This window comes from Chaetura pelagica, unplaced genomic scaffold, assembly GCF_000747805.2.
Source record: "Chaetura pelagica isolate M959 unplaced genomic scaffold, ChaPel_1.0 scaffold453, whole genome shotgun sequence".
Lineage (NCBI taxonomy): Eukaryota > Metazoa > Chordata > Aves > Apodiformes > Apodidae > Chaetura > Chaetura pelagica.
Window position 1 is genome coordinate 348,462 of NW_009952879.1, and position 12,218 is coordinate 360,679.

At 44.3% G+C, this 12,218-nt stretch overlaps 1 protein-coding gene across 1 annotated transcript in view; it reads right to left on the reverse strand.

Moving 5' to 3' along the window:
• Positions 1-8,612, reverse strand: part of SMAD3 (SMAD family member 3) — a 78,619-nt gene extending 70,007 nt beyond the window's left edge. Inside the window, exon 1 of the mRNA XM_009995281.1 lies at positions 8,605-8,612. Within this exon, the coding sequence (XP_009993583.1) occupies positions 8,605-8,612 (8 nt within the window). The remainder of the gene's footprint in view (positions 1-8,604) is intronic.
• Between the last annotated feature and the right edge of the window lie 3,606 nt (positions 8,613-12,218).

A 12,218-nucleotide genomic window follows, 5' to 3' on the forward strand; every position in this document is an offset into this window, starting at 1 on the left:
CGGAGGGAGGGAGGGAGGGAAGGGCCGGCCCGCCGGGAACTCCGCTCCCCTCAGCTCCGCCCCGAGGCCCCCGCTGCCCGGGCGGGACGGGGCTCTCCCCGCTTCCCTCCCTTGTTCCTCCCGCAGGACGCGGCCTTCCCGCTTCCCTCCCCTGGGCAAGCGGGGCCCTCACCCCGCGGCCTTCCCGCTTCCCTCCCCTGGGCAAGCGGGGCCCTCACCCCGCGGCCTCCCCGCGCGGGTGCCCGCAGGGTTGTTGTTCCTCCTCCTCAGGGCTCAGCGCAGCCGCTGGGAGCCCAGAGTTAAGGAGCCCTGCCTGGGATCGAGCCCATCGGGGGGGAAAGCAAAACCAAACAGTGGCCACAAAGCCCCCCGGGCGCGGCCCCCGCCGCCTTCCCTCACCATCGGCAGTTCTCAGCTCCAATTTACTGTTCCATTCCCTCATCCTCCCGCCCCCCCGAGCACCAGATACCCCGAATCATTTTTTTTACCCTGCATCGAGCGCAAATAACCGCCCGGGGATGTTTACTGCCAGAGCTGGGCAGAAGTTCTCAGACGGAATATTTTTGTCAGAGGGTGGCAGTTCGTTCAGGTCGAGGTGTTTTGTCGAGATACTTTGGGGTTTTGGCTGACTCAGGGTGGCATCCAGGTAAATTTCCAGCTGCTCACTTTTCCATCACTGGACAGACTGGGCTGTCACACTCCCCGGTCTCTTAACATCATCCCCCTCCATGCTGAAAGGAAGCCTGAGCCCTAAAATAACAAGTGTATAAATATGAAGAACAGTTCCTCAGAGCTCCCGTTCTCTGGCCAACCACCCCGAAATGGCCCTGACTGGCACACCTGGAGCAGCAAGGAGGCTCAGGGCCACCTGCAGAGGCACCAGGTGCCTCCACCAAGGGTAGGTCACATTTCTGAGCACCAGCTGCTTCACAGCTCCTTACAACAGCTCTCCAGGAACAAAGGGGTAAAAGTTTGGGGGGGGACGCAGCTCCCGGATTCTGAGGTTTCGATCCGAGATGCCCTTCCCAGTTTTCTCCACCCTATCAGATGGGATGAGCCTGAATTTGAGAAGCCTCCGGGGCTGCTGAGCTTCTCCCAGACACAGGTTCTTGCCAACCCACGTTCTCAGGTTCCAGGTTCCAGTGCAACCCAGTGGGGAGACTCCTGGAAAGCCAGCATCCAAAACCTTCCAGTGCCTGTGGATTCAGAACACCCAGCCATCCAGATTGCCTTGTGGCAAGTTAGGAACCTATGGGTTCAGACAGAGTCTGAGCCTCAGAGGCAACTGGCTTGGTTTTCACAGGGATTTAAGACAAACAACGTGTTTTATTCCAAATTGACAGTACCAAATTTTGAAATCTCAATATTGGCTGCAAATAAAATACTCCCTTCTCTTGATTATTTTTTTTTCCCCCTCCAGCATTCTCATATTATTCCCCAACACACATTCCCTGAGTGTCTTGAATTTTGGAGGCTCACCACTAAAATTTTGGAACATTGCCCTGACCCAGTTTTTGGCTGCCTCAGTTCATAGAATCATAGAATGGTTTGGGTTGCAAGAGACCTTAAAAATCATCTAGATCCAGACCTCTGGATTTAGGGCAGGGACACCTCCCAGCAGCCCAGGCTGCTCCAAGCCCCATCCAACCTGCCCTTCAACACTGCCAGGGATGGAGCAGCCACAGCTTCCCTGGGCACCCTGGGCCAGGGTCTCACCACCCTCACAGTGATGAGGTGTCTGAAGCAGAGAGATGTGTATATGATCCCAACATCATTTAGGGAAAACAGTTCCTCAGTACTTCTAAAACAATGCCAACAAAAGTTGATACTAATTACACTAAAAGCAGGACCCCCAAATTACTGACTGTTGCTAGTGACGTGCTGCATATCTGTGTTTTACTGAAAAGTCCTAGATCCTGAGGGTGATTAGTTAATAATCTGAAAATTCATTTTAAAATAGTTTTACCAACATTAGAGAATAACCTGATTATGTGAAACGAGTGAAATACAGATGGGGAAGTTGAATACATTTTTTATGTGGAAATAAGTACTTACTAAATTTTTAAATGTGGTGAAGTTTAGGGTAATCTTTTTCTACTTTCCTCATTCTGAGTTCATTTTGCAAACTAAAAGAAGCCCAGAAGAAGACTGAGCATGGAGGACCTGTCTCAAACCTGGCAAGCCAATGCTACATCAAGGTGATACCAGTACAGATTTGTACTGGGGACTCTGTTTTTTTCTACCTGTTCTGGATAGAAAATCGTGGGGACCATTCCATGCTTTGCTTCACTTGGTTAGAGTCATATTGCAAGAGATAACTGGGTAAATTTCAATAAAGGGGAGGAGAGGAAGATCTTAGTGGTTTGCTCACATTTGTACAGTGATTTAGTGGCAAAAGGGTGAATAGAATTTCCTAAACACTAAACCAAACTGGGTCTCACTTCCTTACAAACTCCTAAGGCAGCTAAACCACTGATCTAAACTTTGGGCCACAGCAGCACTGTGAACACTACCAAAAACAAATAAACCTTTGGTGTGGGGATGTAGAATAAATGTGTAAGGTTAGGGACATTAGATTTTGTAGAGCAGCTCAAGTGCCTGCTGGGGTTAGCTGTCAGAATGAACTGCTCTATGGAAATAGGACTTTCTGAACCCCTGGACAGTAATCCTTTATTTCAGAGAGGTTTGGACACTCTCATAGTGGAAAAATTGACAGGAAAAGACAGGACTGTCCCAGTTTTGCATGGCCTGGATCTGTTTGCTGGTTTACAAGATGTCTGACATCTTGGAAGCCACCTCTAGGCAGGCTTTGCAGTGTAATTTTTTCTTTGCTTTTTAACAATCATTATCTTTATATGTCTATGGCATAGTACAGGTTCAGGGACTTTACTTACTGCAGTTTGATCTTACTGAAAAATAAAGACAAATACAGTCTGCATAACATGACAAAACCATGTACTTCGTTCATCCACTTGAAGAAAAAACCCAAACCTTTTACAACCATCCTGCATTTCTTAATCTTTTACTCATACACTAGCACCTTAACAATTACTAAAAAAATAACCTATGCATACCTTCTTTATTAATAGGATCAATCCATGAATGGGAACAGAACTTAAACTTTACTTTTACAAAGAGAAAAAATGGGTCTTTGATTCAGGAACAATATACAAATTAGCATGAGGAACAAGGAGGTGCCTTCTGAACCTCAACACGCTCAGATGTACCTTTATTAGAAATACTTTTAACAGCCTCAGAGACTGAAAAACAGCTTCTGTGCTTTGTGCTGTGTGCACTTTATATCCTTCAAGCAGTGAGTAGGGAGTGAGGGATTTTGGATTAAAAGTGGAAGAGGGGAGATTTAGGTGAGACTTTAGGAAGAAATTCTTTGCTGTGAGGGTGGTGAGAGCCTGGGCCAGGTTGCCCAGGGAAGCTGTGGCTGCCCCATCCCTGGCAGTGTTGAAGGGCAGGTTGGATGGGGCTTGGAGCAGCCTGGGCTGCTGGGAGGTGTCCCTGCCCATGCAGGGTGGAACTGGATGGGCTTTAAGGTCCCTCAGACCACCGGGGCAGACAGGAAGGCACTTCCATCAGCTCCAGCCTCTCTCCCCAGTGCCCCTGGTGCGGGACGTGCAGGAACAGGCAGGTGCGGGAAGCGTGGCCAGAGCGCTGCTCCCCAGCTGCCCTGCTCCCCAGGGAGCCTGGTGCCTGCTGGAACACCTCCCTGGCTGTCTGAACATGCAATTGTGGCTAGGTTGAAAACCAGGGAGTGGTTGGGAACCAGGTTCTAATGTGCTGCCCCCATCTCTCTTTTGCTCACTGACTGAAATATTAAATACAATTTCCTATGTGGGCACTACCTGTGTGTGTGGAAGGGAATTTTACAATAGCCCTGACCAAGACAGTGCAGAGGTAGGTGGAAAACCTGTCAAGTTCACAGCAGATAAGGATTTACTAGAGCAGCAGGACGCCTGTGACCTCCTCAACTCCATTTGCTCCATGTTAAGTAGCAGCCACGCTGAAGGGTCAGATGGGCAGCAGTGAAAACGAAGGCATAGTTTTAAATGGGGTTATATTCATATGTTAACTTGTAAATAAGTGCCATGACATTTAACTCTGAGTCTATGTCACATATAATATGCATAAACAAGGGAAAGTGTGGGAGCTTTCCTTGGTTAGGGTAATATATATATGTAGAACAGCATTTATATGCAAGCAAACCTATCTTAATCACTCAGAACAAACCTACTGGAAAATAACTTTCTGGGTGAGTCACAAAAAAAACAGGGTCATTCAAATTTAATGTCTTCAGAGTTAACTTCAACACTGAAACACAGCTCAGACAAATCCTTTCAGGCTACAGCAATTATTCTTCTCTACATATAACATATACCTATACAATAAAAAGTTGCTTGGTTGAAAATTCATAATAATTCATACACACAAGTTAACTCACCTGCACATTCCAGGAGGCTCAGTAGTTGTAAAAATCACGTAGCTGCCTCTGACCAAAGGTCTGGTTAAGCCAGAATCCTGCCTGTGACCGTGGTGCTACCTCTTGCCTAAGGAAAAAAATAAAAGGCAACAGCATGTCCAGAGTGATCCTTCTCATATACTCTTCTGATTTACATTTTACAAACTGGACAGTACTTGGTGACCATAAAGGAAGGGGAAGCTGCTGAGGGCTCTGTTGAGGTGAAGTGGGGTGTCCTGGTGGTCCTTAAAAACACACTTCTGGCTGAGTTTTGAAAATGGCAATCCCAGTTCTGGTTTTCCCTGGTCATTGAAGCCTGGGCTTTGAAATCTTAATATACCTCACATGGTAAGTCTTAACATGGTTTACAGGTGTCCAGTCAATGACAGGAGGTGGCACTCAGTAGTATGGAGGATAGTTCTTTGGGGTTGTTTTGTCTCATACAAGACAATAAAGGATGCTGGCTGGGGACACCAAGGCATCTTCCCCTGCACAGTGCTCAGAGGACAGGAGAGGTGCGTGCAGGGACACCAGAGCCTCCTGAGGCTGAGCCCTCAGCTGAACCACAACCATTTGGAGGAGTCCTGATCTAATCTTTACAAATGCATTAACAGCCTGAAATGAATATGCTTGCAATTAACCTGGAGATAAGACTCTCTGCTAGTACAGACATCCACTGGGGCAGGCAGATAACCTGACAGCATGGAGTGGAGCATTTTCAACACCCAGCTCTGTGAGGTGGCAGCACCTGCAAGTGCTCAGCACTGCCAAGACTCTGCATGCAAGTAGCTGCTGTCAGGCTGTTCCTTGCATGCACACACAAACACTTGCCTGTTCCAAGTCTTAAAACCTGAAAATGAATATTTTTTTATAAGTAAGGCATGTGGCTCAAAAAAGATAAAAATTCTCAGTTCTCCAGAAGGTTCTCCTTCTAAGATATTTGCCTCCTCTAGTTGCTAGAATGACCAGGCTCCATGTAAAATTACACAGTCTCTTGTGGAACAAAAAGTACCAGTAAAAAAGCTGCAGCCAGAAAAAAAAAGAAAGGAATAGGCCAGACCCAAAACTTCCAAACACAGAGGCTCATTACAGGTAACACAGAAAGTCCAGCATCCAGCCACAAGCATTTCATTTGAGATTCCTTTCCTATGTCCATATATGACTGTCTGTCCCTTCTGAATTCCTTGCTGTGTCTACACCCTTTTCTTTGCCAGGGCACATCTGTTAAAGTCTTCATTTTGGCTTTTGAAGTGGGCATTTTATATCCAGCTGAACTTTAAAAAATATCCTGAGCAAAGGCCTTTAACAAGTAAATATAAATATATTATTTTTATGAATAGGCCCCTGTTTTCACATGTTCCATTTGCAATGGCCTCATGTCCACAACTGCTGGCATAGCAAACCCTCTATGGGAAGAACATCCTCCTGAAGGAATACACTTCTCCTTGTTGTGCACAAGGGAGATGCTCAAAGAACATTAAAAATAAACAGACAGACCTTTGCTGCAGGGGAAAGTTCCAGTGTTTTATCACAGTCTTGGGTAGCAGAAACCACCCAGGCCAACGTGCTGGAACCAACCCCACCAGCACAGTAGGGAGATCCTGACCCAGATTCAAACTGTGCCTGCTTGCTCCAGCATTTGTGCTGAACCTGGGCAGAGCTGAGGCTGCCTGATCAGCCACACACACACACCAGGGAACAACTGCTCTGGAGCTCAGCCCTGCCTCAAATCAAGTGGGAGTTTACTAATTTCAATTACTGTAGTGATTAGCCAGTTGTTTCATGTGGTGGCTCCTCTACATTGAAACAAACAGTTAAAGGCTCCTTGGTTTTTCATTTTTGAGGCTTACTTAATTAAGAAGTGCTATTATCCTCTTGTTTTAATTTTTTAACCTGAAATACAGTTGAGGCCCCACAAAAGGGCCAGTCATTCTCATCTGAATCAAGAATCCTCTTTAAGACAGCAGCAGTAAGGAGTGGCATGGAATTATTTGCCCATGATTAATATGTTAATATTTACACATAGCTTGCTTAGATAAGAAAAACAATTTGAAGATTTATGGGCGAACCTCTGTAAGGCCACAATTTGTGGAGCAACTTCTCAAACTCCCTCTAGAATCCTAAGTGTTGATTTTGCCTCTTGGCAGTTTAATGTGTAACCCCAGCAAGTGCATTCCTCAGGATCAAAACAAAAAGAAAAATAAGGAAGAAAGGAAAAAATAAAATAAAATCAAACCACTACAACATGCCTGCTCTTCTTTTCTGCTGGGAGCTTCACTGCATTTTGAAGAGAGCACAATCACATTAATAGGAGGATCCTCAAACACAGCTGAGACTGAAGAGAATCCACAAGCTGGGCAGGCACATATACAAAAACCCTACGTTTACTTTTTTTTTCTTTAGCCTTCATCTGGGTTCTTACTATTGCAAAACTGCAGCTTTGTTTTTTCACATTTCCATAAAGCACAAGCCCTCCTCAGGCTACAGGAAGAGCAGAGAAGGGGAAGAAAATCACAGAGAAATGCTCCTGCTCCATGTGTGAGAGAGAAGCGATGTTTACTGCTTGTTTATTTGTTCAGGGGGGAAATAAAGTGCTTTGTGTGAGGGCTCTTTGCTGGCGGGGCTGAAACGCTCTCAGAGCCCTGCTAAAGCACTGCCAAGCTTGTCAGGAGAGGGGAAAGCAATCTGGGCAGACTGCCCTAAATTAAAACTTAAACCCAAACCAAATGCAGTTGAAGCACACAGTGTAGCACTTGATACAGGGGCTGGAGGCAGAATTACCAACTCAAGCACTCAAAGCTACTGAGTCAATACCCCAGCATAACATGAAATGGCCTTAAAATTGTAGCAGTTAAAATCATAACACTGCTTTGTTCTGTTTGTTTCTTTTCCTGCTCTTTTTGCATCTCAGAAGGTTCACGTTTCCTACCTTACCTTAGCCCATGTAAGAAGTAGGATGAAATGAAGCAAATGTTGAGTTTCTGATGCAATTATATGTTTCCAGGAGCTAAGTGCTTTAAGAACCATCACCTGTGTGAGGCTTGCAATAAACTAAAGAGATGTAGGAACAGTGCAAAAGAAAGCAGTGCTATGGAGAAAATGCAATTCATTATAAATTTATCTGAGATACCAAACAAATTAAGGAAACCTCAAACACTGCTTTATTGTAACATGTTGGAGCCTACACGATTTATTCTCTTTTGGGATGAGCTAATCAGCATAATTTGGATCTGTATCAAGATTTCAAACCAAAGCTCAAGGCTGCCTACGTAAGGCTTCTGGTTGGATTGGATATGAGGTTTTGGAATATTTTTTGTGATAATGCCCCATCACTGGTTACAAAGCTTTTTGTCATGTATCAAAGTGCAATTTTTTCAATATTAATGGTCTTGCGCACCCCCATGGAGTTAAGAGTAGAATTGAAAAACCCATGCATCAGAACTCAGAGAGTCCCTGTGAAGTTAAAGGAAGCCAATTTAGGCACCTGGGTGCAGCCTTGATGGAGATTTTCAAAGACAGGTGATTTTTATGACTTTACTACTTTTTTTTCTGCCTTTAGAAATCTCTTTCATAGCTTAACTTCAGGTACCTCTTCACAAAAAAGTCTGTCCCTTGTTTACTTATCAGCACTTAGAGATGTCATTTATACATGTACCTATTTTAAAGTCACTGGAGCAAATGCTGGGGGGAGTGAAAATTAAGGAGGCTGGAGATAACTCCAGTTACCCAACACTTGTTTGGCTTAGTCACGCAGAACTGCAGCCGTGCAGCTGATATGAAACCATGATTAAACTGAACCCTGAATCTCTATTCCCATGTCATCACCCTCATTATCTCTGCTATCAAGGTTGATCTGACAAGCAACTTAGAATCAGCCACACTTCTTTTCCCCACCTACCCCAAGGGCACCAGGGTTGTTTGCAGCTCTCCACTTAGAGAAACTAAAATGTGATGCACGCCCACAGTGCACAGAGGAGCTGGGTAAAAGAGAACTGCCTTCTTTATTTTGGGGGGTCTGATCCAAAACCCACTGCAGGCATGAGATCCGGGTTTGTAAAGAGTGTGAAGATCCATGAGTTAAAAAAGACAGGATGCTGTAGCTCAATTACTAAATGATTTTTTGCTTCTCATACACGTTCATGTTCAAAATGCATATATATCTCAGTATCCCCTGTAATACTGCAGAGGTTGTTATGGCCCAAGCCATACTTGACTTTTAGTCATTAAGACAAACTGCTGAAAGTAAGACTATTTTCATAACAAGAGGGTACAGAAAACAGTAGTAGCAATCACTTCGGGCAGAAGTGTTACTATGCTATATACTTACAGGATATTAAAAATATCCTGTTAGATAAAGCATGTGTGGAGTAAATGGGCCCATATCTCTGCTCATCTGTAGGGGCTGGCCTCATGGGTGACCTTTCTTTTAGTGAAGCTGACTCAATAAATGAGCCATGGTTAATTTGTCTCCTGTACCATCACCCTTCTAACCAGACTGTGGTAATGACAAACCAGAGGTGCAAAGGTTCTCAGAACTGACCACTTCCAGACAGATGCACTATTCCTAAGACAAAAGGAAGCCAGGCAAGGAACTAAATTTGCAATGAAAGGGTACAAAGATGGTCCTTTTCAACTCTGACTTCTGGTTTTGGTTTTGCTTGTGTTTTCTGGCTTGCTTTTTAAAAACTTAACCAAGCTTGCTGAGGTGGAGATTGAGGCACATTTGAAATGAATCAGCTAATTTTTTATATCTTTTGAAAATTCTGAGAGTTACAAGTTTTCCTCAATGATTACTGAGTTGTAACCTGAGGATTTTTTGGGTCTGGAGCCTGACTTCATGTGAAGGGGGGCTTTTACATGCTGCCCAGCCAGCAGTAGTTCCCACTGGCTATTAAAATGGGACCTGGGGAGCAAGGGGGAAGGGCTATAAGGGTGCTGGGAGCAGGGAGGAAAAGCTCCAGTATCAATGTCATATCCTCATGGTCAGTTTGTGCTTCTCTGGGAGGAGACTCCTGGAAAGGGCCATTGCTCCTGGGGTTGTGAGAGCTCTGCAGGACAGGACACAAAGCTGCCACAGGGCAAGGCAGGATTGGAATGGGGTTTGGGAAGCTGAGAATTTGGCCTTTGCTCTGCGTTTGGTTGGTACTTAGTAACCTGAGTGACTGTGCTACCGAGCAATTTGGTTTTGTATTCTGGGCCCTTTATTTTATGAAATATTTGCTTCATTTTATAAAATACCTCCAAGGCAAGAAGGGAAACAAAGCAAGTTGCAAAATAATTCTCTGACCAGCCACTCAAAGCCCCGTGAGCTCTATTATTCTAACAGCAAATGCCCCCATGATGCATGCAAACCCAGTTCCCACTTCTGCACTGTCCTGTCAGAACTCGCATCCATCACGCTCCCCCAGCCCTGCTTCACACCTTGGCTGATGTTGGGGCTACCTGAGGTCTGGGAAACAATGTTCTTGCTCCTGCTGTTTGAACACAGATGCCTCAAGTAGGGGAAGAAATCTGGAGGCAGCCACCCAGATGTTGCTGCTGCAATGTGGGAGACAGAGCCTTTTGTCTCTGCTGTCACTAAAGCTAGAGAGCAATTTATCTGCTTTGTGCATGGAGCGACATGATGTGTCTTTCCATTGTGTGCAAAACATTTCTCTTGCTTAAAATGTTACACTTAATGGAGCAGTTAGTTCTTAAAGCTCCAATGTTTTGTTTTTCTTCAGTGTAATTAAATGTTTAAGAGACCAAGTCAACAGTTTACCAGTGTAGAGGATTAGACTTCTGTTCCTACTTGTATAGCTCAATAGTTTATGTGCAGCACTTTGCACAAACACAGTGAGACCTGAATACTTTACCATCTATTCACCTAGATCAGATGTAACTCCCTTCTCATTCTAAACAATTAATATATGTTGCCTGAGTCATTAACACACCAGAACTGATGAACACTAGACAGTTTAAGAAATAAGCTTAAGGAGAAGGAAGTTGGCAGCAAAATGTCTCATTCTCACTCCCTAGGAAAAAAAAAAAGAAGAAAAGATAAAAGACAATTGTTCAAAAGACAATGGAGTGAGGATGAAGGCATGAAGCCATTTGAGGGAAAATAAATGGCATTATGAACAGATTGGAAAATTTAAAATCTGAGAAGAGGGAAGGGCAGGGCTGAGATGCAGCTGAGAGCTGAGCTACATGGAGAGTTAGAGGTGGGGAGAAAGGGAAGGACAAGGGAAGTCAGGGCCCGACCATGGAGGGCTGGCAGTGAGGCATGGAGAGGGGTAAATGGTGCTCTTCTCCTCCCAGATGATGGTGCAGGATTCAGGCAGGAGTGAAGGAGAAAGTCACCATGGCGGAGAAGAAGACCAAAGTCAACAGAGTGACCTGGAGCAGGGCAGGAGAAGCTTCTCAGGGAAAACAAACCAAAACAAAACCAGAACAGCATGTAGATACAGAGGAAAAGAGATGCTGAGTTTTTCCAGTGTTACTATGGGATCTTCACTGGACTGGGGAAAGGGCAAGATGGACTGAAAGGAGAGCTGGAAAATAGGAGAGCAACAAAAGAGATGGGCCAAGCCCAGGGTCCTTGAACATAAAGAGAAAGGTGGGTGGCAGGGCTGAAAAGGAGAGGACACAGGCAAAGGTGAAGCTGAAAAGGGGCTGGATTTCTTTAAGAGATTGTATAGCCAGTGCTATGTTAAATTTTGTGTAGTGCCAAAGACAATATAAACTGCAGAGAAAATCAGATCTGCAGTGGTCAAGGATGTAGAGAAACAGTCGATTGTATATAGAACAGGAAGTCAGGGAGATCAAAGAGTTTGTAAAATGGTTTTGTTTTTAAATGGTACCCTGGCTTTATTTTGTTTAGATTGAGCTTGGGGCCTCTCTGAAGAGGATAAAAAGAGAACAGAAATGTGTAACAAAGACATTTCCCCTCTCTGTAATAGTCAAGGGAACTTGACATCCCTGTCAAGCAATAGCACCATTATATGTATCGCTGCAAGAGAGGAAGCTATTTTATCCTTGGAAGGAAAGAGAGATGTTATCTTCTAGAAAGGAGGTAAAGTTCTGCAGAAATTCAGTGCTGTTAATAGACTGTTATGACAGTGTGCAATTTCATTTCCAGTGAACAATGAATGCCAAAGGCCTGAAAGCTGCAGCAGTTAACACAGATAAAATAGAAAACAAGCTCTGCAGAACCTACACTGTCTGGTAACATATCCCTCCAAACATTATTTTCATTTTAAGAGTTAAATTAGGGATTTAATTTTAGCACTTTTCAGCTCAATGTGAAGGGATGTTTTTGCATTAATGGAAATGGCAAAGTCTAGGTTGTAGTGAATAAAGACAGAATAATTAGACTCCGGAAACAGAACCCTCTAAAAGATCTTCTGTAAAAGGGAACATCTCATAGCACTTTTGGAGCAAGCCTTGGGCACAAATTTTGCAAATAAATTTAGTGTAAGCTTAAATCTGCCTTTTTTCATCAACACACTGAAACATCTTCATATTTTTTCCTGATAATAATGGATTTGAGTGAATACTTAAAACATGCAGCCAAAGCCATGTTTCAGTCTCACCCTCCATGTGCAGCATGAAGCTAAAATCTTAACTTGCAGTTCAAACAGGATATTAAAGAATTAGAGGATACAAGAGGAAGAAGGGGCTCTCCACGGGAGGCACATATGCCCCCTCTTCTTTAGAATGAGGAACCAACAAGAGGCTGTTTCCCATTTCTGCAGCCATGGCTGAT